This window comes from Prionailurus viverrinus, chromosome B2 (assembly GCF_022837055.1).
Source record: "Prionailurus viverrinus isolate Anna chromosome B2, UM_Priviv_1.0, whole genome shotgun sequence".
Taxonomy (NCBI): domain Eukaryota; kingdom Metazoa; phylum Chordata; class Mammalia; order Carnivora; family Felidae; genus Prionailurus; species Prionailurus viverrinus.
Window position 1 is genome coordinate 95,242,416 of NC_062565.1, and position 25,153 is coordinate 95,267,568.

The 25,153-nt window shown below is 43.4% G+C and overlaps 1 protein-coding gene across 1 annotated transcript in view; it reads right to left on the reverse strand.

Moving 5' to 3' along the window:
* The window catches only part of PREP (prolyl endopeptidase), a 126,216-nt gene that overhangs the window by 10,507 nt on the left and 90,556 nt on the right, over window positions 1-25,153 (reverse strand). The window contains exon 11 of the mRNA XM_047860322.1: window positions 2,686-2,822. Within this exon, the coding sequence (XP_047716278.1) occupies window positions 2,686-2,822 (137 nt within the window). The remainder of the gene's footprint in view (window positions 1-2,685; window positions 2,823-25,153) is intronic.

The following is a 25,153-nucleotide window of genomic DNA, read 5'->3' on the forward strand; positions in this document are numbered from 1 at the left end:
CTGGTAAGGACCATGTTGTCTCCCTCCATCAAAAAGAAAATGTATCCCTGAAGACATTCCACATGTAAAATACTGAAATAGGAGATTCATATTTTTGTATTATTTGATTAAAGTGAAAAATATAAGAATTCTGATTAATGTTTAACTGCAAAGTTCATACATTTTCATGAACATTCGGTTTATCTCATTTTTCTATACTGGTAAATATTTTACTATACGAAGTGGGAATACATAATTCATTTTTTAAACTTTATTTTTAGAGAGAGAGTGTGTGTGTGCAAGTGGGGCAGAGGGGCAAAGGAAGAGGGAGAAAGAGAGAGGGAGAGAATCTTAAATAGGCTCCACAGTCAGCATGAAGCCCCATGTGGGACCTGATCCCGCAACCCTGGGATCATGACCAGAGCCAAAATCAAGAGTTGGACGCTCAACCGACTGAGCCACCCAGGCACCCTGATAATACATGATTCACAATGCAAACAGAGAAAGAACCAGAAGCACTCATTTCATACTGAGTCCATCTTTTAAACAACCATATCGGCAAACTGAGTATCACCAGCCACATGACACAGCCCTGGTGTGAATAGCTCTGGACTGGCAGGAATCCCTAGTGGTGGTCCCTGCTCCACTGTTTCTGGTATCTTTCTCCTAACTATGCAAGTTGGAAGAAAGAAACCTCTTTTAAAGAGTGTTTCCAGTTTTACAGACATTAGGATGCTAAATTAGGTAACACAAGGTGTGAGAGAGGTAGAGGAGACCAAGGACACAGGCCAGAAAGCAAGCATGGAGGTCTCAGGGCTGGAGAAGGTTTTCTGGAAATAAGCACTAAATAAGCACTATAAATAAGCACTAAATAAGACACTATAGCATAAAGTTGCTAGGAGAAAGAGTTAAGTAAGTCCTTTGGGAAATTTGGATTTTGTTTTCTCTTCCTCTTTCCAGTCTGACCCTCACAGTGCTGAATGACATCTATTTGCTGTTAGCTAAAATTAATTGTGTTTTGAGAAATGTTCATGAAAATTTTATCGTTCTCCCCTTTTAGTAACTGGGGAAATGCAGGTCTCTGTAACCTGGGACTCCAGATGGCCTGAGTGGTAATTTCCCGAGTCTTGAGGATGCAGAGAAAGGGAGTCTGGGGAGGCGGTCATACCACACGACTGGATTGGCCAAATGGATTTCCAATCATTTGGTCTTCTCATCAAAATTTTTCATGCACCCTTGATGGTCTCTACGGAAGCTCCCAGCCTATCTGCTGGGTCCTGGGATAAAAATGGTACAGGGACCCTCCCTTATTCATCTCTCAAATCCCCAAAGAGCAGGGTTAATAACTATTTGTACAAATGAACGAAGATAAGCAGTTTTAGCTACAACAGATCAGCGGAGAAATCCATGTTGTCTCTATCTAAGTCCCACTGTAGCGACTAAGGGAAGCGAGGCTCAGGGTGCAAATCTCTGACTTGTTCACTGAAGCTTGGATTTCATCACTTTGAGTGATAAAGAGGGGCACACAATGACATGGCAGCCCACCTGTAGCTCAGGCCCTGCCTAGAACAATGGTTGGTGCGGAGGCGGCTTGCAGGATGTAGAAATAGCACTGTCGCTGGACAGTGAATGAAGAGCAACCATTACTCCACTCATCTGACTGGCTTCCCTTCATTTTATTCACGTAATGATGCCTCACAAATCCTCTGAAAATATTGGTCTACATGATGATTTTACAACTTCATCAGCTTCTCACTAACAAAAGGATAAAATCAAACTCTTTAAGCAGATATCCAAGGCAGTTCATAATATCAAGTATTTCAGGGCAGGGACCGTGTTTCATACTTGATCAAGTCCTAAGTACTTAGCTGTCAAAGGCTCAAAACAAAGTAACAGTTTCCTTGTCTTCAAATTTTGGGCAGCTATTTGAATCTACTCTGAATTTATGTCCTGGTAGTCACCTGTCCATACATTTCTTCCTGAATATGACCAGATTTCCTATGAGGCTCTATTTAGAAGTTGGCTTAAAGCTGGTCTTGCTGGTAGGAGACTCCTCATTTTTACCAAAAATGTTCACCACAAACTCCGTTTTATACTGTGAATCGGATACTGAAATCAAGTTTGCAAATAACTGACAGAAGATGTTTAAATAATAGCAAATGTACCAATGCAGATTTTCCCCCCTTGAACAATACTTGTTGGTAAATCATCACATAAACCGAACAGTTTAAAATGAAGTAACAGAATATACAGAAAATATACTGTGGTAGAATGTTAAGATGGTCTATTTTAAGACTCTGTGCTGCTGAAAAATATAATCATTAGCTGAAAAAACATTCCCTCTGAAAAGAATACTGAGGACAGTGGCGTGACAGCAAATGATAAACACTGAAGGTACAAGCTTCCTTTCTGTAAGACCTCAGTTGATGCTAACCTTCTGTAGCCTGGCAGCTATATATAGCCTCAGCATCTAGTTCTCAAACAACCCGTTCACTGAAGACATAAAATTAGCTTGTAAACGATCCTGAAATTCCTGACCCAAAGTATACATACTTAACACACAACCCTGCTCCTCCACAAAAACAAGCAAGAAATATACAGTTAAATATACTTTAAAAATGAGTTAATAGTCTAGTCTCTGGTCTCTTCCCACTCTATGGTGAGGATTAAATATACGCTGAAGTTCCAAGAGTATCCCGTGCTTACCTGTAGTTGGGTGTGATAGATATGTTGAAGCCGCCGTAGCCATATAAGAAAGCAGGATGAGAGCCATCCAATTTTATGCCCTTTTTATGTACAATGAACATTGGAATCTTTGTACCATCCTTACTGGGGTAGAAAATCTAGAACAAAAGAAAGTAGAGTAGATTTAGTAGAAGTTAGTCAACAAACACCTGCATGCTTTTAAATGGAAAAACGTGCAGGTAGTGAATTCTCTCTTGAAGATAGAGAGGAGCACAATGGATATCCAGTACCATTCACTGGCTATTTAGTGGTGAAGCATCTTTCAGTTTTTATGGAGATAGTGTGGAGTCAAGTGTCTGAAAGTAGGGACACCTGAACTTGAATTCTTATTCCACAACTATCTAACCAGGTGACCTTGGGTGAGCCATTTATTATCCCCTGGCCTCAGCTCTTCAGCCCCTGATGGGGCCACTGTGCCTACTGCATGGTCCACGGAAGAGAACAGGCATTCAGTTCTCTACTCCTTGTCACCCTCCCAGCACCGGAAAAGTCAGATCTGGCCATCCTACCAAACGATTCAATTTGGGGAAACTTTTCTGGAAACAAATTTCATATTCAACTTCCTCTCTACATGTTAAGACAACTCTTCATTTCTTCTGTGTTAAGATATTAAGTAACTGTTAGCAACTACAAAGCATATATTAGGTTCCAGTGTAGAACAACAACGATAAAGAAATCCTATCATTCCTGGTTAAAGACATTTCCTCCAGCATTCTTAATTAAGGCTCATCAAACTTGCCAGAGTCTGGGCAACCTTGGGCAAGTTCAGTCAACATTTCTATATTCATTACTTCTTGGATAAAAGGAGTAAGAGAAGAAGCATAAGGAAGAGAACATTGACTGCTAGTCAAGTGATAAGCCACAGAATAACTGATAAGCCACCAAAAGCTGATAATGGCTTCTTCCAGACAGAAAACCTGTAAACAGCTTTCTGTTTGGGCAAACATGGTGTGTTTACCCCAAATGACACCTGGAAAGTGTTCCAGTTCAGAAACGTCTTGCTGACCTTCCATGGTACACTCAAGGACATAAGCCTTTGCGCTCTGTGGCTTGGAGCCATATTTTATCCAAAGCTTTTTAAGGTAGTTCTATTGTAGGAAGTTGCCACAAAGTCCTTGGAAATCAACCAGGGGTTGGGAGGTAGGGGTGCAGATTTAGAGAAAAGCACTACAGGGCCACCATAAATGCCTGCAAATTTGGTAGTTTTTGGAACCCTGCCAAGAAATAATAGCAAATAAAGAAGCATTTGTTTTTGACTTCGGAGACAAATACTGAGACGTAAATTTGAGAGTTTAGGAATCATGGACAATACTCTGCAGGGTTCAGAATTATCAAAAGGGGCACACTTTAATTTAAAGTTGTTAGAGGCCAGTTAGCAGCCTCTAATAGAGTGTAACTCTGTGGGTGCTACAAGTAAATGCACAGTAAGAGGAGCAAGTTCCAAGTCACTGGCTGGGGCTAATGAACTCAAGTGTAGGGCCTTCAGCTCAGACTTGAGGAGAATTTGGAGCAGGGGAACAAAGTGTCTCGCACGATTCTTTTTTTTTTTCTTTAAAAAAGTTTATTTATTTTGAGAGAGAGAGAGAAAGAGCAGGGGAGGGGGAGAGAGAATCCCAAGCAGGATCCCTGCTGTCAGCACAGAGGCTGATGTAGGGCTTGATCCCACGAACTGTGAGATCATGACCTCAGCTGAAATCAAGAGTTGGACACTTAACTGACTGAGCCACCAGTGTGTCACGTGATTCTACCTTAAATGAGTCATCTGTTCAAAAATAGCATTCCCTCCAATTTACACCTATCCTCAAACCCCTGATCTCTCTCCAATCCAGCTCACCCGTCCTCAGGCTATACCCTCGTCTGAACCCCACTCTTCACCCAGTCAGCAGGGCTGATGGCCCTCTAGTCCCCACTAAGCTGACTCTCCTTCTGTTCTTAGAGTTCCCATCTTGTTGCTCTGTGACAGTTTGGCTGCTCTGGTACCACCCTTCTTGTGGCCGCCTGTACATCTCCAACACCTGCAAGTCTCCCCTGTCTGGCTCCAGGACAAAGGAATCCTTTTAGAAGATACCATCAGAAGCACAGAGTCCCCTTCGGGCCGTAGTTGCAAAAATATATCCAAGCTTAAGTCTGTGTCATTCGGATGTTAAAATAACAACATTTTGAACGCTGTCCAAAAGTGAAAGGGCACTGTGAGATGATTACAGTAAAATCACCTTCAAGAAAACTCCTTACAAGAAGGCTATTTCCGACTTGAAATAAATATACACACCATATAGATATGCGTGTATACAGATTTTATCACATCTCTACACACACACACACACACACACACACACACACACAGAGCAGTGTTCTATGCCATTTGTTTATGGAACGGAAATTGATAATAAACCTTAACCTGACTCTTCAATAAAAGGGCAAATGGAATCTTGAGTCTCTTCATAACCATGGAATGAATCCATGTGAACATTTTAGAAACAGTCATTAAAAACAGCCCTGCCATTTTCCATCATATGCTTTGTACTTCTTTGACTTAACTGAAACTGATTTCCTCTTAAAGCCACTTCCTTCAAAAACTTTTAAGATGCTTTGGGGTTGTCTTTTCCACTGCTCTGGATTTGCTTGGATAGGAGGAGAAGCTGGCAGACTCCTTATTTCCATTTACTTCTCAAACCCAGTCTTAGTGGGTGGGCCTCAGCATCTATGACAAACATGTTAAATATGCAGTTCCCCAAACTGCATTCCCAGAAATTCTGACTCCATAGGTCTGGGGTGGAGCGCTGAAACCTGCAGATTTAGCAGGTCTCCTACCTATTCTGGCACAGGTGGATCAGGGCTCAAAAGCTAGTCACACATTTTACTTTTATCACCCCCTCTCTCCTTGTCAACTGTGTCAACTAAAACCAGGTGTGTCCCCACCATCCTTGACAATTCAATATGGAAGGCTATATTTCTCTTCCCCCTCGTTTTCGTGCGATTTTCTTTAGTGACTTTCACAGTGCAACTGAGGACCCATCCGGCATCCTGTCCTTACAGATACCTTAGCTTCCATGCCACGCTGGCCACTTGTTCAGATGTTTGCTGTGTGTCCGTTACGTGCCAGGCACTGGACAAGACCTGGCTAACTTCTTCCCTCATGGGACTCGAGGTGCATGGAGACAAACCAACAGGCAGTGCAAACACCCATCACCTGGCTCTGTCTTTGCCCTCAGAACCTGAGACTCTCTGCAAGGAACTCTGATGTTCCCCCTGTGTGACTCCAACTTGTTTTTCCACCACCTCCTTCCCTCCCTTACTCCTGGGGTATCTGTTTTTTTTTTTTTTTTCCAACTCTTATTACAACATTCAGTCCCTTATATTCTCTTGCTTTGTCAGCTTCACTTGGGCTTTCTCGCCCAACTTGAGACCCTTAGCAGCCCTCGTGGTGTCACTATGCCTGAAATCCTCTAATGCTAACCTAACCCCCCTGGATCCCTTCTCCTTCTCCGAGCTGCTGGCACTCAGAAAATGTCCACTCACTTTGCTGCAAATCAGTAATACCTGAAGTCATGGGCTCTGAACTTATGCTTTAGGTCTTTTTTTTCCCCTTCCCCTAAACGAGTTCCTTGCTTCTCCTTCCTTCTTTTCCTCCCTATGTCTTTTCCTAAATGTCCTCCTTATACCCTTTTTTTGTGCCTAAATCAACTCCAGAGTAGCTGTTCCCAACACTTTCCATTTTCTTCCATTCCCAACACCACCCATTTGCATCCCCTACTCTTTGTCTTGCCTGTCGTCATAGAGGCCATCTGCTTGGAGTTCTTAAAAAACCTTCTGCAACTTCACTCACCCTCTGAAACTCCAGAGAGAGATTCCAGTCCTTTACAACCCCCCACCACACTTCTGACTACCACAATGTTTTCTTTTTGTATTTTCTCCCTTTCCTTGGCATGCAAACACACTCCGACTTCTCCTATCCTATGTAACACAAAACGAAAACCTTTTGCATTGCCCTATGTGCCCCTAGAGCTAAATTTCCATTTCCCTCTTCCTTCCTGATCAATCATCTCCACAGTAACCCACACCCCCAGCTCACGCCTTCCAACCTCATTCACTCTTGTCTCCACCACCACCCTTAAAGGGCATCAGCGAACGTTTCTATCTTTCTCCTTGCCCCTCTACCTTCACCTCTGCCTCGGTGGTGCGTAACCTTCACAAGTTTTTCATAGGCTTATAGAGACACATCTATTCACACATATTCGGGTTATTGTTATATGGCGATACACAGAATCAGGCTAACATTGGCCTACAGTGTACTCCTCCTCTCCTCACTTAGCAAGATATCATGGAATGCTTTCCACCTTAAAGCACCCAGACTTGCCTCATTAAAAGAAACCACAAAAAATGAAAAACAAAACAAAAATGGCAGCCTAGTATTTCATATAAATGTACACAAATACATTTAATCACTTCCTCACTGATGGATATTCAGACTATTCTTTTTCTCTCATCAACAATGGAATAAATGGAATAAATACGTGGGATGTACTTCCTTGGGGTTCTTTTATTTTGGTTAGTAACAGTGCTCTCTCATTTCTCTCTCTTTTCAGCCACTCGACTGCCAACTCAGAATCTGGTCTTGTTTGTGCCAAGGACCTCTCAGTCCTTTCAGTTCCCACAGCCAGGCCTCCCCTCCACCATTTGTACTGGTGGACCTGCTCAGGGTTCCATACAGCACTAGCCTCAAAACCAACTGTCTCCCTGACGCCTCTCATTTGCTAAAGTGGCACTGTGGTAGGAATAGAACCTGACACTACTATCAGTAACATACAAAAATTAGAATGTAATATATACATATATGTACAAAAGCCATTAGTGCCTTATGAGTAGACAACTGCCAAAGTTTATTTTTTTGTAAAAAAATTTTTTTTTAACGTTTATTTACTTTTGAGACAGAGAGAGACAGAGGATGAATGGGGGAGGGTCAGAGAGAGAGAGAGAGAGAGGGAGACACAGAACCTGAAACAGGCTCCACGCTCTGAGCTGTCAGCACAGAGCCCGACGCGGGGCTCAAACTCACGAGCCGCGAGATCATGACCTGAGCCGAAGTCGGACGCTTAACCGACTGAGCCACCCAGGTGCCCCACAACTGCCAAAGTTTAAATCCATGTGTAATTCTTCGATTATTTAATAGCCTATTGCCATGACAATACTTAGGTTCAAGTTAAAAAGCAAAACGACTTACTTTTTTCACCCCTCATACTTGTAACCAAATGAGAGGGCGCTGGCAATACACATCCATTGTTTTTGAGTGTCCACTGTGGGCACAGCCCTTCAATGGAATGCCAGGGCTCTTATGGAATCCTTAATGGACAGGAAAACAAAGTGCTCACACAAGATCTAACAGGCGGCTACTTGAGTAACAGAGAAAGTCTCTCTATCATCCAACGGTAATGGCTCGTCATGTGAAGCTGATGGGCCCTGCCTTCCCTTCTTCCTGTCAGCAGCAGAGCAAATAGGTTGTGCAATAGAGCCAGTTCCACAAGAAGCCCGCGGCACCAATGTAACAGGGTCTGTCCTTGGGCACACACTTCCCCTTAACAGACTGCAAGTACCACCGAAGAAGCTCCTGGGAGATCTCATAAGAGGGTCTACTTAAGCATGTGGCCACATGAAACCTTCATCAGGGACAGCACAAGTCAAAATAAACATCATGACATCCATTCAAAGCCAAAATAAACATCACGGCAGCCATTCAAAGTCAGTTAGTTCTAAACATTAGTGAGCCAGCCAAAGGTTGCTCAAACACTAGATTAAGAAAGCTTCCCTCCTTAATTTTATTTCTCTCCCCTTGAAAACTTAAATGCCTCATTTTGGAGACTCTCACAGCAGTGTAATAATGTTACTCCACATCTTGAACCAAGAACATTCAGCACAACAAGGCAATGAAGGTCTACATTCTCTGTGAAGCCTGCGCTGTTTGTCGATAGAGGACAGTGACGGGTCTTTTCTGAGCAGTCCCAAGACTGTGCCACTTGGTTAAAAAAAAGCTGGTATCAGTTCTTTCTCAGCCCCGGGGAGTTAATAAGATAATCCCAAATTCTGGAGATCTGCAATGTTTTAGATCCAAGGAGAGACTGTCACTCTGGGACCTCATAAGCTGGTCACCCTCTCTTATCATATGAATGACAAACCTGAGGTCCATGAAGATAAGATACCTGCCAAGGTAACGCTGCCAGTTTATGGAAAATTACCACCATGCTCTCCTAAGTCCCTGGTCCAGGTTTTTTTCCTACTCTTATCACAAAGTAATTCACTGTGTTATCACTTCCTTGTAAATATCTTTATTGGGTGTAAACTATCTAATATTTTGCAAATGTTAGAAGCTTTGGCACTGATTTAATAGATTTTTTTTCCTCTCAAGACAATGATCACCAGTCTCTAGGGAATCCAGGGGACAAATATTCTGCCAGAGATACTGTGATTTATTGGCTTTTCTGTTTTTGTTACCCTCTTGAAAAGGAGACTCATTCAAGCATGTCAAAAGCCACATTTCAGATACAGAGGTTCTAATATTTACTATTTTTTAAAGCAAAAAAGGTCTTCTTGGAAAGATAATCCTTCTCCAAGCAGTCATCAGTGTTACCATCTTGAAGGCAGATTACTAAAATAATAAAAATCTCAGTGTATCTGCAATGTCATTCTACTAAAATAATTCAGTTTCAATGATATTTTTAAAAGTGTAACAGATACAATTAACTTCACAAATGAAACACAAAAAATGCTTATGACAATCCTAAAGAAAGCAACCCCAACCTTCTAAGCAATCAATTAAATTTAAAGCAGATTCCCATTCTGTATATTTAAGCCCATATTCTAATGAATGATTATTTAACAGATAAGATCTCACAGATTCTCAAGTTGAATTCTTTAAATTAAAAAAACTACTGAAGAAAAGAGACAAAGGGTTTCTACTTATATAAAGTATATAGTAACAAAACAAAACAAAACACCAGAAATGACTACCCTTTATTGTCAAGTATGACTTTCCAGAGGCGCCACCAAATATAAAGTAGTATCACTCTGGAAGCATGCTTAGGCATGAGATGATGGTCACTGAATACATGCCCAGTTGTCTTAATGTGTAGTTAAGAGATGGTTTTTGAAAAGATGAAATAAAAACATTTTCCTTTAAAAAAAAGTGGAGCAAGGACACATAAACAAATCAAGGAAACATTACTGTTCTTCAAGAAAACATCAGTTATGAAAAGACTAGCCATCTCCACTAAAACGATCACTTTTCTTGAAATGAATACCTTTGGTAATAAAATCAATTTTGCTGAGACATTCAAACATGGGCAACCACTTAAGCTTCTGAAAACAATCTTCAACCCACATTTGTTCTAGTTCAGATCTGGTGCTATCTGAGACAAGTGCCAGGGCTCTCAGGATCACCAGTAAAGGGACGTGCTCAGAGACGACAGAGGAAAAGTAAACTGCAGAGGGCGGGCCCTTCAGAGAGAAAAATGTACCGTGATAGCAGCTCCTTCCTAATTTTAGGGCCTGACAGGTTAAAAGGAGAATGTTCATAAAAGGGTGCTGAGCTTCCCTTTTTATCAGAGTTGACAGAGGCCACTTGTGTGGCCTGTGCTAAGTGTGGCAAATACATGTGACAAGGAGCAGAACTGCTCAGAAATATCATGGTCAAGGCAAACAGGGATCAAGACATTCCATTTCCCAAAGAATTGAGCAGAAGGCCATCTTTGTGCCTCCATTACCTTGTAAGATGAGTATAGGAAGGGCTTCCCAGGGTTTCGAGGGGGCACTGCTCATTTCTGTACTGTGCTTAGGCTAAAAATACCCGCCTGGCATTAGAAGGTTGTAATCCTATCTATTTTCCAGGCATTTAATGTTGGAGAAGCGGGGAAGAGTCACCTTTGGGCAGAAAATATAAAAGGAAATTTCTATTCCAGGTCCTTTTTGTTTGCTTTTCGAAGGATGGGTAGACATTTTTCTAACACTGGAGATTTAAAAACTCCCATGGGGGACCTCCACAGTAGCAACATCAGTCTATTTCAAAACCTATTTTAGCTTTTGGTACATTTCTTGAGCACCAACAATGTGCTAAGTGCAATACTGATAATCTCTGCAAAAATGCATTCAGCTCTCAAAGGCTGGCCATCTGTTCTTTGGAACAATAAGCCCACTCCCAGTCTCAAACTATGGAGCAAGAAGTGAAATAGAAACTGGAAGATTCTGAACACAAGGAAAGAAAGACAGTGGCACAAGTAGATCGTGGTACTTTGAAGTCTGTCTGGAGTTTAGAGGCATTCTGGGCTATGATGAATAAATATGGCTTGACCACAAACATACTAGCCACCTTCAGCTCCACTGATCTGACCTCTTTGTGGTCACTGCAAACACAATCAGACCTTTTCATAAATGTGAAGGACCTACTGCATGCACAGGTTCAGAGAAAGCAGCCTCTGTTTTTGTAACAGGCATTGTTTCTGCGGGTGCTCTCACAGAATGCATAAATTGCCGGTAATGAGGCTTACTACGGTGGCATTTAGGCTGCACGTCAAATGCACATGTGTTTGTTTTGTTCTTTATGAAAACAGCATGAGGACTCCATCACCAGGGGTTAGGAGCTCTGCACCGCTTGCATTCAATGAACATTTGCTGAATGAATAAATGGGTTAGAATTGCATATCAAACACTCTTTCTGATCCCCCCAAAACCTATACCAGCTCACCTCAGTTCCTAAGCCTCAAAAGGTATCCTGGATGCCTCTAGCACACTATCTTATCCCTGCCTGCCTGTCTCCTAACAGGACTCCCACTTCCAGTCTTTGGGCACTTGTTACCAGATTAATCTCCCTGAGATTAAAAAAAAAAAGAGTGAGAACCTTCCTTTTAATCTTGGTCACTCCCCTACTCAAAACATGCAACACACCCCCATCCTCTATAAAATGACTTTCATGTTTTAGACCAGATATTAAATCTCTCCACCCTCTGGCTTCAACCTTTCTGAATCCTTCCCAACTGAAACTGTCCTCTCCACCGAAAGTGCCCAAAGTTGGCACATCTCCAGATGCCCAAAGTTGCAAGGGTTTACAGACTAAAGCACAACTGAAAAAAAAATTTCACTGGCTCTTAGGAATTCCCTTATTTGACCCCCCTCTCACGCTCCTACCTAATGTAGGCATCCCCAAAGCTACATCTCAGGCAGGTTCAGCCTCTGCTTGGCTATTTCTAGTGGTAAGAAAGAAATTTACAAGAGCACAAATGGCAGCTTATTTCACTTCCCGAGCCTCTCTTGTTGTTACAAAGTTCCTCCTTACCTGCAACAGCAGAATAACTAAAAACACAGGGAATAAGTTAGCCAATGCACTGGAGATAGAACCCAGGGCTCATAAATTTCCATACAGACTATCATCTAAAGTTCTATACTTTTATTTAAAAAAAAAAAAATTTTTTTTTAAATGTTTATTTATTTTTGAGACAGAGAGAGACAGAGCATGAACAGGGGAGGGGCAGAGAGAGAGGGAGACACAGAATCGGAAACAGGCTCCAGGCTCTGAGCTGTCAGCACAGAGCCCGACGCGGGGCTCGAACTCACGGACAGCGAGATCGTGACCTGAGCCGAAGTCGGCCGCTTAACCGACTGAGCCACCCAGGCGCCCCTGAAGTTCTATACTTTTATTTTTTTTTATTTTTTTTTTTTTTTAATTTTTTGTTAACGTTTTTTTATTTATTTTTGAGACAGGGAGAGACACAGCATGAACGGGGGAGGGTCAGAGAGAGAGGGAGACACAGAATCTGAAACAGGCTCCAGGCTCTGAGCAGTAAGCACAGAGCCTGACGCGGGGCTCGAACTCACGAACAGTGAGATCGTTACCTGAGCCGAAGTCGGATGCTTAACCGACTGAGCCACCCAGGTGCCCCAAGTTCTATACTTTTAAAAACAAATACTAAAGTGCCTGCCAGTTAGTTTCTGCATTTTTCACAACAGAATTTTCTTTAGCCCTTACTTCAGTCAAAATAGATGTTATTTATTTTACTTGATTTAAAACATTTAAGCAAGTCTAACCCTGAACCAAGCACTACTGTAAGAGTTTATAAATATTCCCTCATTTAATGAGGTCTATACCATGAATACTCCCTTTTTTGGGGGGAGGGGGGTCGTCACTCAGACCAAGAGAAGTAGCTAGTTCAGATCATATATCTTGTAAGTGACAGAGTCAGGATTTGCATCTGGGCCGGCTGACTCCAGACTCTATGCTCTTAGCCACTATAAATAAAGGATCAGCAAATCCCCTGGTTCCCCTCCAGGGACCCCTCCCGAATCCTGTGTGGCACTGCTGCTGTGCCCTCATGTGCCCCTGTGGGTCTGTTACCTCTCTACAGCTAGCACGGTGCCTGAAAGAGAGTGAGCCCGGAGACAAGTGCTGGATGAATGCACAAAGAAAAATGCTCACACTGGACACTATGCTTCAAACAACACACCAAAAAGTATTTTAAATGGCAGATATTGAAATAAAAATCCTTACAAATAAAGCAGTCAAGAGTTTGGTGTCAAAATGCTTATAAGCTGAAAAGTAATAAAATACAAATGAACTCTGGTTGGGGCGCTCAAGAGACTATATAAGCCTGTATGAGGTCACAAATTTCCAACGTATTACTAATGAAAAATATTTAACACCTGACATTTTCTTTATGTGTAGCTGTTAATCTGTTAATTCAGCAATGCGAGGGCGGGTGGGCTTCATGGCTCTGAAACCGTTTAGTTATGGTCATTTACTGCATGGGACTGCACCTGTGTCATAAAAACCCTGGAAGAATACATGAAATCAATTTCGAATTCTCATTAACTCAAAACTAGAGTGGACCACCTATTTATTTTATTGCCTTAGGAAAACAAAGTTAACAGGCAAAATGCTGACAAGACAAATTCCGGCTAGAATGTTCAGAAATAGAAGAGAACCACAGAGCTTTAAGGGTCTGTGGCTGGTAGCTCAGCATGCCTTCCTTAAAAGGGTGGACTAGGAAAGACAGACAGATGTTAGTGAGGAGGAAAGAGCAGTGTTTGTGCAATCAAGCATTTCGTGGCGGGGGGGGGGGGGGGGTGCTGGAACAGAGCTGTACACGGCCGAGAGTGGCCCTGGATTAAGGGCAGTCCTGACAAAAGCCCCAGAACCAGGAAGCAGGCACAACTGTCCAATTGCCATTCTCTCGTCTGTAGGTATCCAAGGGGCAAGTGAGATACAGCCGAACACTGTGAGGAGCAAATGCACACAAAATCATTGCACTGCAGAAAAATGAATGACTGGAATACTAAAGAGGTGAATTTGGAAGTACAATTCTCTGGCATAAAGACATTTATGTGAGTGTGTGTTGGACACTTCCAGTGCAGCTATTATGCTGCTCTGCTTCTATCTAGCGTCTCTCAGACAATGCAAATGCAAATCACCAAAATAAACCCCTCTGGTGAGCAAGAGGCAAGAAAAACCTATCACAGAGGATTTCAAGTCGCTTACAGAACAATCCTTAAGAAGCTCATGAGCACCTCAGTGCATTTCACTCCCCCACACCGGGAAACATGGAGCCAGAAACGGGCCCCTGCTGGTGAAGGCAGGCTGCAAAGAGGTGGTCAGTGAGAACACGTGCAACGCAAGGAGAGGCCTCCAGGGGCATCACAAACAGCTGCTGGAGGCAACTCACCAGGGGGCAAAAAGAGAGGAAGGGGAGCAAATGAACACCAATCACAAGGTTCAGAAATCCTGTTGCAAAATTACAGGCATAACTTCTTTGATTTACATTTTATGCTCTGCTGTGTGAAATGTTTCAGATTTGTGCAGTAGAATCGGTAGCAAAAATCGTAGCAGTGAAACCGTACATAGTATTTTTTTTTTCTTTTTTGATGGCTGTGAAATGCCTCCCTCCACCTTGTTCATCCCAGCAGTGTCATGACAGAAAGACAGCATTTTTAAAATGCTTTAGGGCGCCTGGGTGGCGCAGTCGGTTAAGCGTCCGACTTCAGCCAGGTCACGATCTCGCGGTCCGTGAGTTCGAGTCCCGCGTCGGGCTCTGTGCTGACAGCTCAGAGCCTGGAGCCTGTTTCCGATTCTGTGCCTCCCTCTCTCTCTGCCCCTCCCCCGTTCATGCTCTGTCTCTCTCTGTCCCAAAAATAAATAAACGTTGAAAAAAAAAATTAAAAAAAAAAAATAAAATAAAATGCTTTAAATTTGTAAGAGACTCTTAAAAACTGAGAACAAACTGAGGGTTGATGGGGGGTGGGAGGGAGGAGAGGGTGGGTGATGGGTATTGAGGAGGGCACCTTTTGGGATGAGCACTGGGTGTTGTATCGAAACCAATTTGACAATAAATTTCATATATTGAAAAAAAAAAAAACCAAATAGTAAAAACAAAAAAAAAATGCTTTAAATTTGGAAATAGTATAATTTTAAATATGCATACACATACACACATACCTTTTTGTCTATTTTTTTAATGTTTATTTATTTTGAGAGAGAGAACACGAGTGGGGGAAAGGGGGCGAGAGAGAGAGAGAGAGAGAGATAGAGAGAGAGAGAATCACAAGCAGGCTCTGCACTGTCAGCACGGAGCCCAATGCAGGGATCAAAGAACCAAAAGGCAAGATCATGACCTGAGCCCAAATCAGGAGTCAGATGCTGGTCCGACACTTAACCAGCTGAGCCACCCAGGCGCACCACCCCCCACTCCCCGCCACCTTTTTATTATCACTTGTAATCAAGGTAGCGAAATACCAAAGTCGAAGGAAAATGCAAGTTTCAGATGAATAACTGAATCATGTTCTTAGAAGATCTGGAAAAGAACACTGCTGTTCTGATGATAGCATTAAGGATGGCACACAGGGAACTTGAGGACTATGAAACATCAGGGGTGTGTATAGAAAAGCTGGCTACAAAACCAGCACACTGAGGACAAAAACTTTCATCTAGTGAAGTTCTTACACGATCTCTACTGCCTAGTTACTAACACCTAAAGCCCAGGGCTGCAAGGAGACTCCTCACTCCCAGACAGCCGGGCTCAGTGGCCCCACTCACAGCCTCTTCAGTCTGCTGCTTTCCTGGCAACCTCCCTAGTCCTTAAAAGTTGTGCTCCCTTAGGTCCTCTTCCCCCTCTACATACACCGCTGGGGGTTTCAAGCTGTGCCCATGCATTCGCTGACTGCCAGCACTGCCAGGCTTCATGACTCTCCTTGACTCCTGACCCTATCTCTCTGAGCACCTGGCAGATACCACATGTGTGTCCAGAATAGTCCCTTTCAAGGGCTCCCTGCTGTAGAGGGGATAAAATCTCATCCCATTTGGATGCATACCAGGCCCTGGCAGTTTTGACCTGTCTACACTTCCAGACTCATCTCCTGCCAATAGGCTCCAACCCTGGTGCTGGCGGTGCCTCTGCTTTTGTACAAGCTCTCCTCCCTCTGGTGCCCTTTCCCTGTCTGCCCAAAGCTCCTTTCCTGGAAGCCTTCCAGGAGCAGTCTTAGATGTTCCTCCTCCTCTGGGCTCTCCCTGGACCTGGGACCACCTTTCACAGAATTTCTCCCACCATCAAATTGCTACAAATGTTTGATCACATCCTCATTTCCCCTAGTAAATCCTATTGTTCCTTATAGTGCCAGCACTCCCGGATACAAGGTAGCAGCTTAATAAATCTCTGTGAAATAATTATTTTCATTTACACAATCTTCTAGCTTAGAAATTCCAGGTTATTTAAATTAGTATTAGTAGAACTATCACTGTCTCAGGCACCCTCTGCCTTCTATGAGGCACTGGGACTTTTGGGACCTCACTTAGGCAAACACAGGAAGGGAATACATTACAAGAAACACAAACAATGAGGACAAGAACCATACATACAAATCAATGAAACTATTGAGGACTGAAGACGGAAAGGGAAAGTGAACGCATGAAACAAGAGGCTATTTTAGAAAACATGCTAGAAAAGCCAAAGGGAGAAAATTAAGCTTCCAAAGTCTGAAAACATTAATTAAAAAAAATCCAAAGGAAGAAAAAAATCCAAAGTAATGATCACAAACCCTCATAAAACATAGCAAGGAATTGGTCAACTGAACTTACATGTTAGTAGAATTGCTTTTTTATTGTTCAGCTTGTCTAAAAGTTTCCTGGACACTTGCAAGCAAGCAAAAAAAAAAAAAAAACAAACAAAAAACCAAAAAACAACAACAACAAAACACACACACACACACACACACACACACACACACACACACACACAATGTGTGCCAGGAAGATATAAAAAAAAATTAAGTTTGATGCTCTAAAAGGAGGGGTAGTATGATTTCCTGCTTTGGTCATAGACCACGACCCAAATACACTTAAAAGACTAGATTGTACAAAAATTCCATATAAGTGCAAATGGTAATAAACATTCATTTTCTGACACTATTTGCTGGTTTTGAATAGACAGGACCAATTGCCTCTGGAAGGGAGAGGGAGATGGTCTGATAGCAATTTTACAGACAGGGAATGATCCATTCGTGTAGGTTTCTGGCAGTGATAACTAGATCATTTCAGAGTGCATCACTTATCAAGGCATCTCTTATTTATCTGCCAAGTATTTATATGTATCTACTCTGCTCTGGGCTCTGGGGACACAGCAGTGGGGAAAACCACTTTCTGAAGGGAAGAAAAAGGACCACATAAATGAAAAGACAAAGCTGGATGCTGGAAGAGGGATCGGGAAGGGCCGCTATCTTACACAGGTGGGAAACAGAAGGGATCTGGGATCTGTGCAGTGGAGGGAAGTGAAGGAGTAGGGGTGAGCATTCCAGGCAGAGTGAGGGGGTCAGTGTGAATGCAGCTGAGTGCTGAGCAGGAGAGGACAGGGGCCAGCCTAGGGGCGGGGCATTACTCAAGGCTGGTCAACTAGCAGATGAACATAATCCTAAGGGAAATGCTATTTATTAAGAAGCTACGTTCTCCTATGAAACAACAGCCGTCTCTTCCTTTGGACCACTGATCTCAGAACTGGCTGCCCTGCCTGAGAACACCGACCCCAGCCATGAAGTCTGCCCGCTAATGTATCAAGAACAACATAAATCATTCCCCCAAACTGACCACACCACACATTCTCAGTACATGTAGTATGTTGACGGGAGGCTGTAACTCACAAATGTCACGGCAAGGGAAGAGTTCTGTTTTTCCAATGATGGAAGAGCACCGTGGTAGAGGCGATCTAGCCCCAGTGTACTCTCCCCCCGACATGGGCTGTGAATGTGGAGAGAACAGTCATGGGGGTGGGGAGGAAGACACAGCTCTCCAGCAAGATCTCTGCTTATAGGGGTGGGTGAGGGAGGTGGCCTGAAGGGGTAGGACAAAAAGGCAGGTGGATATGGAAGTGCTGGAGCGAGTGGATGGGAAGACTGAGAAGAATAAAGACAGGGCCCATGCCTACCGTGCTGGGATGCAGCCCAGGGGTCACTGGTGGCCGGTGAGCCCGGTGCTGCTCGCAGCATCGCCCTGCCCTCCTAAGAATCAGCAGGGCATACCTGCGGGACAGGACTGCACACATCAGCCTGGAGTTATCAGCAACTCATGCCAAGTGGAAGCTCAGCTGGCAGTTCTGTACGGTGTTTTTATTAAGTAAAGTAGGATAATAAACGTTACTTAAAAAACAGTGTTTTCAGGACACAAACTGTCCTACCGTTTTGAGTCCACTAGAAAAAATAATGTCCATGGAGAAAAAAAGGTAATGAGTCACTAAGCTTTATATGGCTATTTATATTTTTAAAGAAGATATTTGGAAAAATGAAAGCGTAGAAATAATGGAATGGATTTCTACTGACAGAATTTCAGGTGCTGTGGTCAAAGGATGGGGCCAGGGGCAGAGGCAACCTCTGTGCTCCTCCAAGGCCCCACTCTGCCTTCTCCGGGGAGGGACATGTGATGTCACCAGGGCATGGCTATTCTCGCTGCTTCCAGCACGTGGAGGATGGCCATCACCCTGTGCTACCTCTGAAGCTGGTGCGTCCCCATCACGTGGTTGTTGGCCAATGATACGTGGCAGTGGAGGAAGGCTAAAGGGCTGCAGGGCTGGGATGCGCTTTCTTCTGTGTCACAGGGACAGCCAATGCTCAGTGGGGGAGGCTCCTCAGAGGGCCTGCAGGTGGCCCTGGCAGACAGTGTGTGGGATTTCTGACATCAGGCCTCTGAGACTGGGAAGGTGCTGGTTACCTGCAATGGCCCAGCCTATCCTGACTGATACAGAAAAGAGCAATCAGGAAAGAGCTCATTTGTAAGAAGCAGAAAATTCTAAATTCTAACACTCGCTATGTGAGAGCCTTCCTGCCCCTACACTGGGTACAGGACAAAAAAAAATGCACATGTTTCAAAAGTTCAAAACCACTTGTTAATATTTAGTTGAAACTCAAAAATTATTTGGAAAAAACCCCCCAAAAATAGGTAAGAAGAATTCAGGTCTGAAGTGGGCTCCCAGAAGGAAAGAAAGGAGGAGCTGGTGTTTGGGAATTGCGGCTCTGATACTTCCTCTTTCTCCCTTCCTGCCCAAAGGGAAGGAAGGGCCTGCTTCCACGAAGGCCCAGGCCTTCCACCGGGGCTTGGGACCTGCTCACCTTCTCAAGGAACTTGGCCTCTGTGGTCGTTCCCTCCTCCAGGAGCCAACCAGCCACACACCAGAATAATCTGGTTTCTCCCCCCTTCCTAAGACAGGCCCTTGACCTCGTACATCCCTCTCAGCCCATGCAATTAAACGTCTCAAGAGCGTCTACACACACGGTTCCTCGCTTCCCTCTCCTCTCCTCCCTTCTCCCTGATCCTGAATCCAATGCCACAAAGGGAGGTTCCATCTTTAAAATGTCCTATGAAGTTAAAATTTGATTTTTTTGGATTGATTTGTTTTCTTAGCACAGCAGTATTCTACAGGAAGCTATTCTACAGGAAGAAAATGACAAATCTGAAAAGAAATCTGAAGGAGGATGAAGGGGGTAGGGTGTGAAGCCAGAAACCACAGTTGTTAAAAGAGATGTTCAGTTAACCTCACAGGGATTATTTTTTTTTAAACATTTTTTTTAAGTTTTAATATGTAAGGCTTTTCAGATTACAACATTAACACAAGACTTCTAATTGGCATAATAATGCAATATGATAATGTATGAAAAGCAAAGCTAATCCCCCAATCACTCAATCACACCCACCCATAAGAAATCATTAAATGAACACCACGCATGTCTTCTCCCCTCTTCCTCAACACATGCCGTTCAGCCACCAGTCTGCCCCACTCTTCCAGAAAGTGTCCTTGTCAAGATCACCAATGAATCCACCTGGTCAAATCCAAGAACTCTTCTTCCTTCCTTATTTGACCAACCACACTGAGTGTCGTCTGCCACTGCCTCCTTTTAATACCCTTTCCTTGACCTCCTGGCTCCCCTGGTCTGAAGTTTGCTGGTTTTTCATGTACCTCCTTGGCTACTCCTTCTGGGGCTCCATGCTGGCTCTTCTTCCTGCAGCGAACCCCTGGCTGTGAGGCTCCTCAGGGTGCAGTCTTGAGCCCCTCTCACTCTACTCCATGTGATTCTGTCCAGATTTAAACAACACCCTTATACTGAAGATGCCCACACTTTAACTCCAACTCAGATCTCTCCTTTGAGCATGAGGCTCAAATATCCAACTCTACACTTGACATTGCCACCTGGATGACAATGTAACATGCACCACAAACTTGACATATCCAAAATATTTTTCCTCCCAAACGTGTCCTCCCTGACCCACTGCCAACAACTTTTTGCTGCTCAGATGCGGAATCTAAGAGTATCCTTGATGTGTCCTTTTCCCTCTCCCCTCCACGTGCAATCCCTGAATGTGTCCTGTTGATTCTACCTTCCAGATGTTTTCCAAACCCACTCTTCCCCACGTCCATAGTCTCTCCTTTGGTCTGGGCCACCTTAAGCCTCCCCCAGTCTACTGCTACAGAGGTCTTCCAGCAGTCTCTGCATCCACATCTGCCCCTTGGATCTATTCTCCATAAAATGGAAGATGGCTTTCTTAAATCAGAATAGGTCACATTCCAGTGTAAGACCCTGCAGGGACCCCCACCACACCTGGGATCCTCAACAAACCCCAACATGACCATGAGGCCCTGTCCTCCCCCTCTCTTACCACGTATCTTCTCTCAGGTCCTCTCTGAGACCAAGTGCTTTGTTCTTAGGGTCTTCTTAGCTCTAACAGCTGGGCTGCTCTACCCGAACTTCACATAGTTAGTTTCCTCCTATGTAGCCTTTACGTTTCCACTGTCCTTACCTCAAGGGCACTTTGGTTGACCACTTGATTCACACTGGGCCCCTCCGTCATTCCTGGCAGCAATCCTTATTTATTTTGCTCATGGCTCTTCCCCCAAGTTAAAATTTTCACATTTATTTTCTGTTCACTTGGGTTTCTTTCTTTCTTCTTTTTTTTTTTTTTTTTTGCCTGCACTCCTCAGAGGGGCAAAGACCACAGCTCTCCAGGTCACTGCCACATTCCTAGTGTTTAACACAATGCCTGGCACAGATTAAGTTCTTAATAACACACAGACTGGATGAATGAGAGTGGTTCTCTTTCCCATCCCACCTCCCACACCAGTGCTGACAAATTTCTGATGGTGGGCGAGGAAGACACCCATCGGAAGCTGAAGATGTACTTGGAGGAGGAGGCAAAGTCCAGGCAGGGGAGTAGAGGTCATGCCGGCAACACCCGACACTCATGGCCCCTCCTATCTCCGAAGATTCTGAACAATGGTTCAAAGTTGGCACTTCAACAGTCAAATCTGCAGATTCTCAAGCAATGTGCCAACCACAGTTTAGAGTATTTATACTCTTCTCTGTTCTTTTCCAAATATTTAAATTAGCTATGTGCACATTAAACTTTGAAGCTGAACTAGAAATATCCTATGCAAAACATGGAAGGCTCCACGGTCCTGATGAAGGCAGCGCACACACAGTGACTTTTACTTGCACCCTAAATGGTTTTCTGTTTTGAGTGTCAATTTCAGAATTACCCACTACCTGATGTGGGATCAAAGAGCATATTCTCTGTTTAAAAATATGTTTGCACGCACATTAATATTTACATCTACTCAGATACATATACATGTATACAAACAAATGCCGCTGGAGGCAGGGAGGACACAGGTGTCTGCTGTTACTTAACTCAGCAGAACCAACTAGCAGATGATTTTCAATGTGTTAAGAATTTATATTGGCTGTACTTATCAATACAGCTTGAGTAGACAATTTACATTTCCTTCTTTTGAGACATTAACCAAGGTAAATGACAAGGTTTCTCTGGGATCTTTATAAAGCCCCAGCATTTTTTTTTTTTAATTTTTTTTTCAACATTTATTTATTTTTGGGACAGAGAGAGACAGAGCATGAACGGGGGAGGGGCAGAGAGAGAGGGAGACACAGAATCGGAAACAGGCTCCAGGCTCTGAGCCATCAGCCCAGAGCCCGATGCGGGGCTCGAACTCACGGACTGCGAGATCGTGACCTGGCTGAAGTCGGACGCTTAACCGACTGCGCCACCCAGGCGCCCCAAGCCCCAGCATTTTATATCAATTCCTGTGTGAGACCCAGGACTGCCTACCTCAGGGGGCTCAACTGCTGGAACTGGGACAGTATGGTGATGAAGCCAGCCCAGCTTCTCAGGGCAGGGAGTACCCTGTTTAGGAGCATTGCAGCACTGGAGACCAGAGATTAAGTTCCAGCTACGCCACTCTATGATTAGGGAGAACTCATCTAACTTCCCTACACTGCAGGCTCTTCATCCTGAAAACAGACATCACGAGAGTACTGATTCTCTGAAGAAATGAGATGTGCTGAGAACACGGGCATACAGCCTGGTATAGTGTGTGTACACATCCGTGCTATATTTCCAAGTAACAGCTGAATATCCCCTCTCCCTGTTTTTTGCTTTAGACTGAGCTTCCAAGGGCAGGGACAAGAAGAGAAGCTTCTATAGAAGTTGGGACTTAGCTGAGTACTCAAAACGTGTAGAATTTCAGACAGTGGAGTAAAGAAAATGAGCAGTGCCACAATGGAGCACAGAGGAAAGAGCCAAGCGGAGGAAGTACATATGGTGGTCAAGGACTTGGTTTGGAGTTGAGCCTTGATGGTGCTGAGTATTTGGGAAGAGGACTTGGTGAGGCAGCACCTTAGCAGGGATGGATGAAGGAGGGCATTAAGAGTTGGGTAGAGGAGCTCACACTTGACACAATGACCAGGAATGTGTGTCTCTGTTTAGTACTCTCACAATGCCTTCCAACTGGCAATATTCTGCCATCACGTTTACCACTATTATAACATTTCTAATCTACCACTTAAATTCAGTCAGCCCTGGGAGTGAGTGGGGAATGATCAAGTCTACTTCTCTAAACTTAGGTTGATACTTGACCCCAATCAAAAAGTTATACTTGGGGAAATGGAAAATGTCCTCCTTCTTTGTGGACCAGTGAAGTTAGGCCATAATGGTTTTTCCTCCGGGGAGATAATAGAATATCTGCAGTGCCAGGTTTATTTTTACTCACTCTATCATCCACCAGCCATCAGTGTGATGCAGGCAAAGGGGAGGGGAGGGAAGAACTGTGTAGCACGTGGAGAGACCACCGTAAGCTCCTATGTTCTCTTCTCCCCATCTGCCTAAAAGACAGAGCACAGCAGGAAGCCAAAGAACACTTGTCTAAGTGGCAGCCTACATAAAGACATACCCCTGGGGTTTAGAAGTGATACTGTCACAGAAAAGCAGGAGAAAGATTACTCCAACTCTCTTCTATGGAGCCTTCTCAATGCAAAGAAAATCAAAGCAATTTTCAGGTTCCAGTTTCTAGACATCCACCTAATCCTCTATTAATTTTTAATCTAGCTTCACCAATTAAGAAGGCAGATATAATGGACAGACACTGGAATAAATGTACTTGTCTAAGGAAAAAAACTGAGAAGGTCATCTGCTTTGGGCATAGAAGTGTCTTTCCAGGTTCACTGCACAAGAAGCAAAGGTCCTGGGCTAGCGTGTCCAAAGGAAATCTGAGCATATTCTTCTGAATTTGAGTTAGAAGCAACCTGATGCCAGTTGCTGGCATTAGGGCCAACCCTGAATAAGATCTTGGGGGAAGTCCAGCAGAGATAAGAGGACAAAAGCAAAACCATACACACTTCAAGTTTTATTGCACTTTAGAACATACTTTAAATGGAGTTTCAAGCTGCAGTATGGTGAGCAACATTTAAGACTTACATAAAACTCCTCAGATTAAAATACAAATGTATGTATGTATGTATGTATGTATATGTGTATATACATTATATATATATTTATATATATATATGATACAAATAGATAAGGAAATTAGAATGTCAATTAACATGCAGTGAGAGATTAGAAGTGAACATTAAGATAAACTGTAATATTTATAAGTGATTTTAAACATATATTTATGGGCCCTTAGTGTCTTCCCTTTTACATAGAGAGTATTTTTATTGTTCAACCCGTGCCACAAGAGTCTACAAAGTAGTCGCTGGATACTTACATGATGTAGAAACATACTTTTAGAGGTAAGGGGGCATAGGAATTTAGAAACCTTTTAGTCTATTTTAGTTGCAAAAAAAACCAAAAAAAAAAAAAAAAACCCAACAACAACAATCGAGCTACAGAGAGTGCACCTAATTTATCCTGATAACAAAATGTGCAGATTAGCACAGTTGTGGAGTTCTGCCTTCTAGTCTCAGCTCTGTCAATTATTTACGGTGTTACTTTTGTTCAAACACATTGACTTTTAGTTTCCTCATCTCTAAAATGAGAGGTCTCAATTATATGAACCCTAATGTAAATGCAATTGAAAGGCATACAACTTTGTCCACAGCCCAAAACACATTAGTGGAAGAACAGACCACTTAGAAAAAGCAAAGAGGCAGCTATGAAATTAGAGACTTGACTCCTCCCCAAAGGCTGATCTGTGACGTGCAGGTCCTACTGAGCAGGTCCTACAAGGATGGCTTGTGCCCACATCCTTCATAGGAGGATGGTTAGGATTTGGTTTTCCCAGTCAAAAAGATGATGCTAGCACGGAGTCAAACCTCTGGAGAGTCATCTGGCCCCCAGCTTACCTAGCTTCCTCATCCTGCCACAGAGATAACCCCTGACACTTCATCTTGATTCTAATTCCCAAGAGTCTTATCTCCCCTTGCGTTACAGTTGTGCTAGAGTCAAGACCAGAGTTCAGGAAGTACATATACTCATGTTCTGGAAGCAATATTAAAGGTCTTTCTTCCTGGGAGAAGAGCATCTTTAAAGGGTGCTTCTCTCTTTGTAGAGCGTAATTTCTGCTGTCCATAATTACATTTGAATATGGACCCTTTTCAAAAGTCTTTGTTTTTCGAATCCTGACCCCGAGAT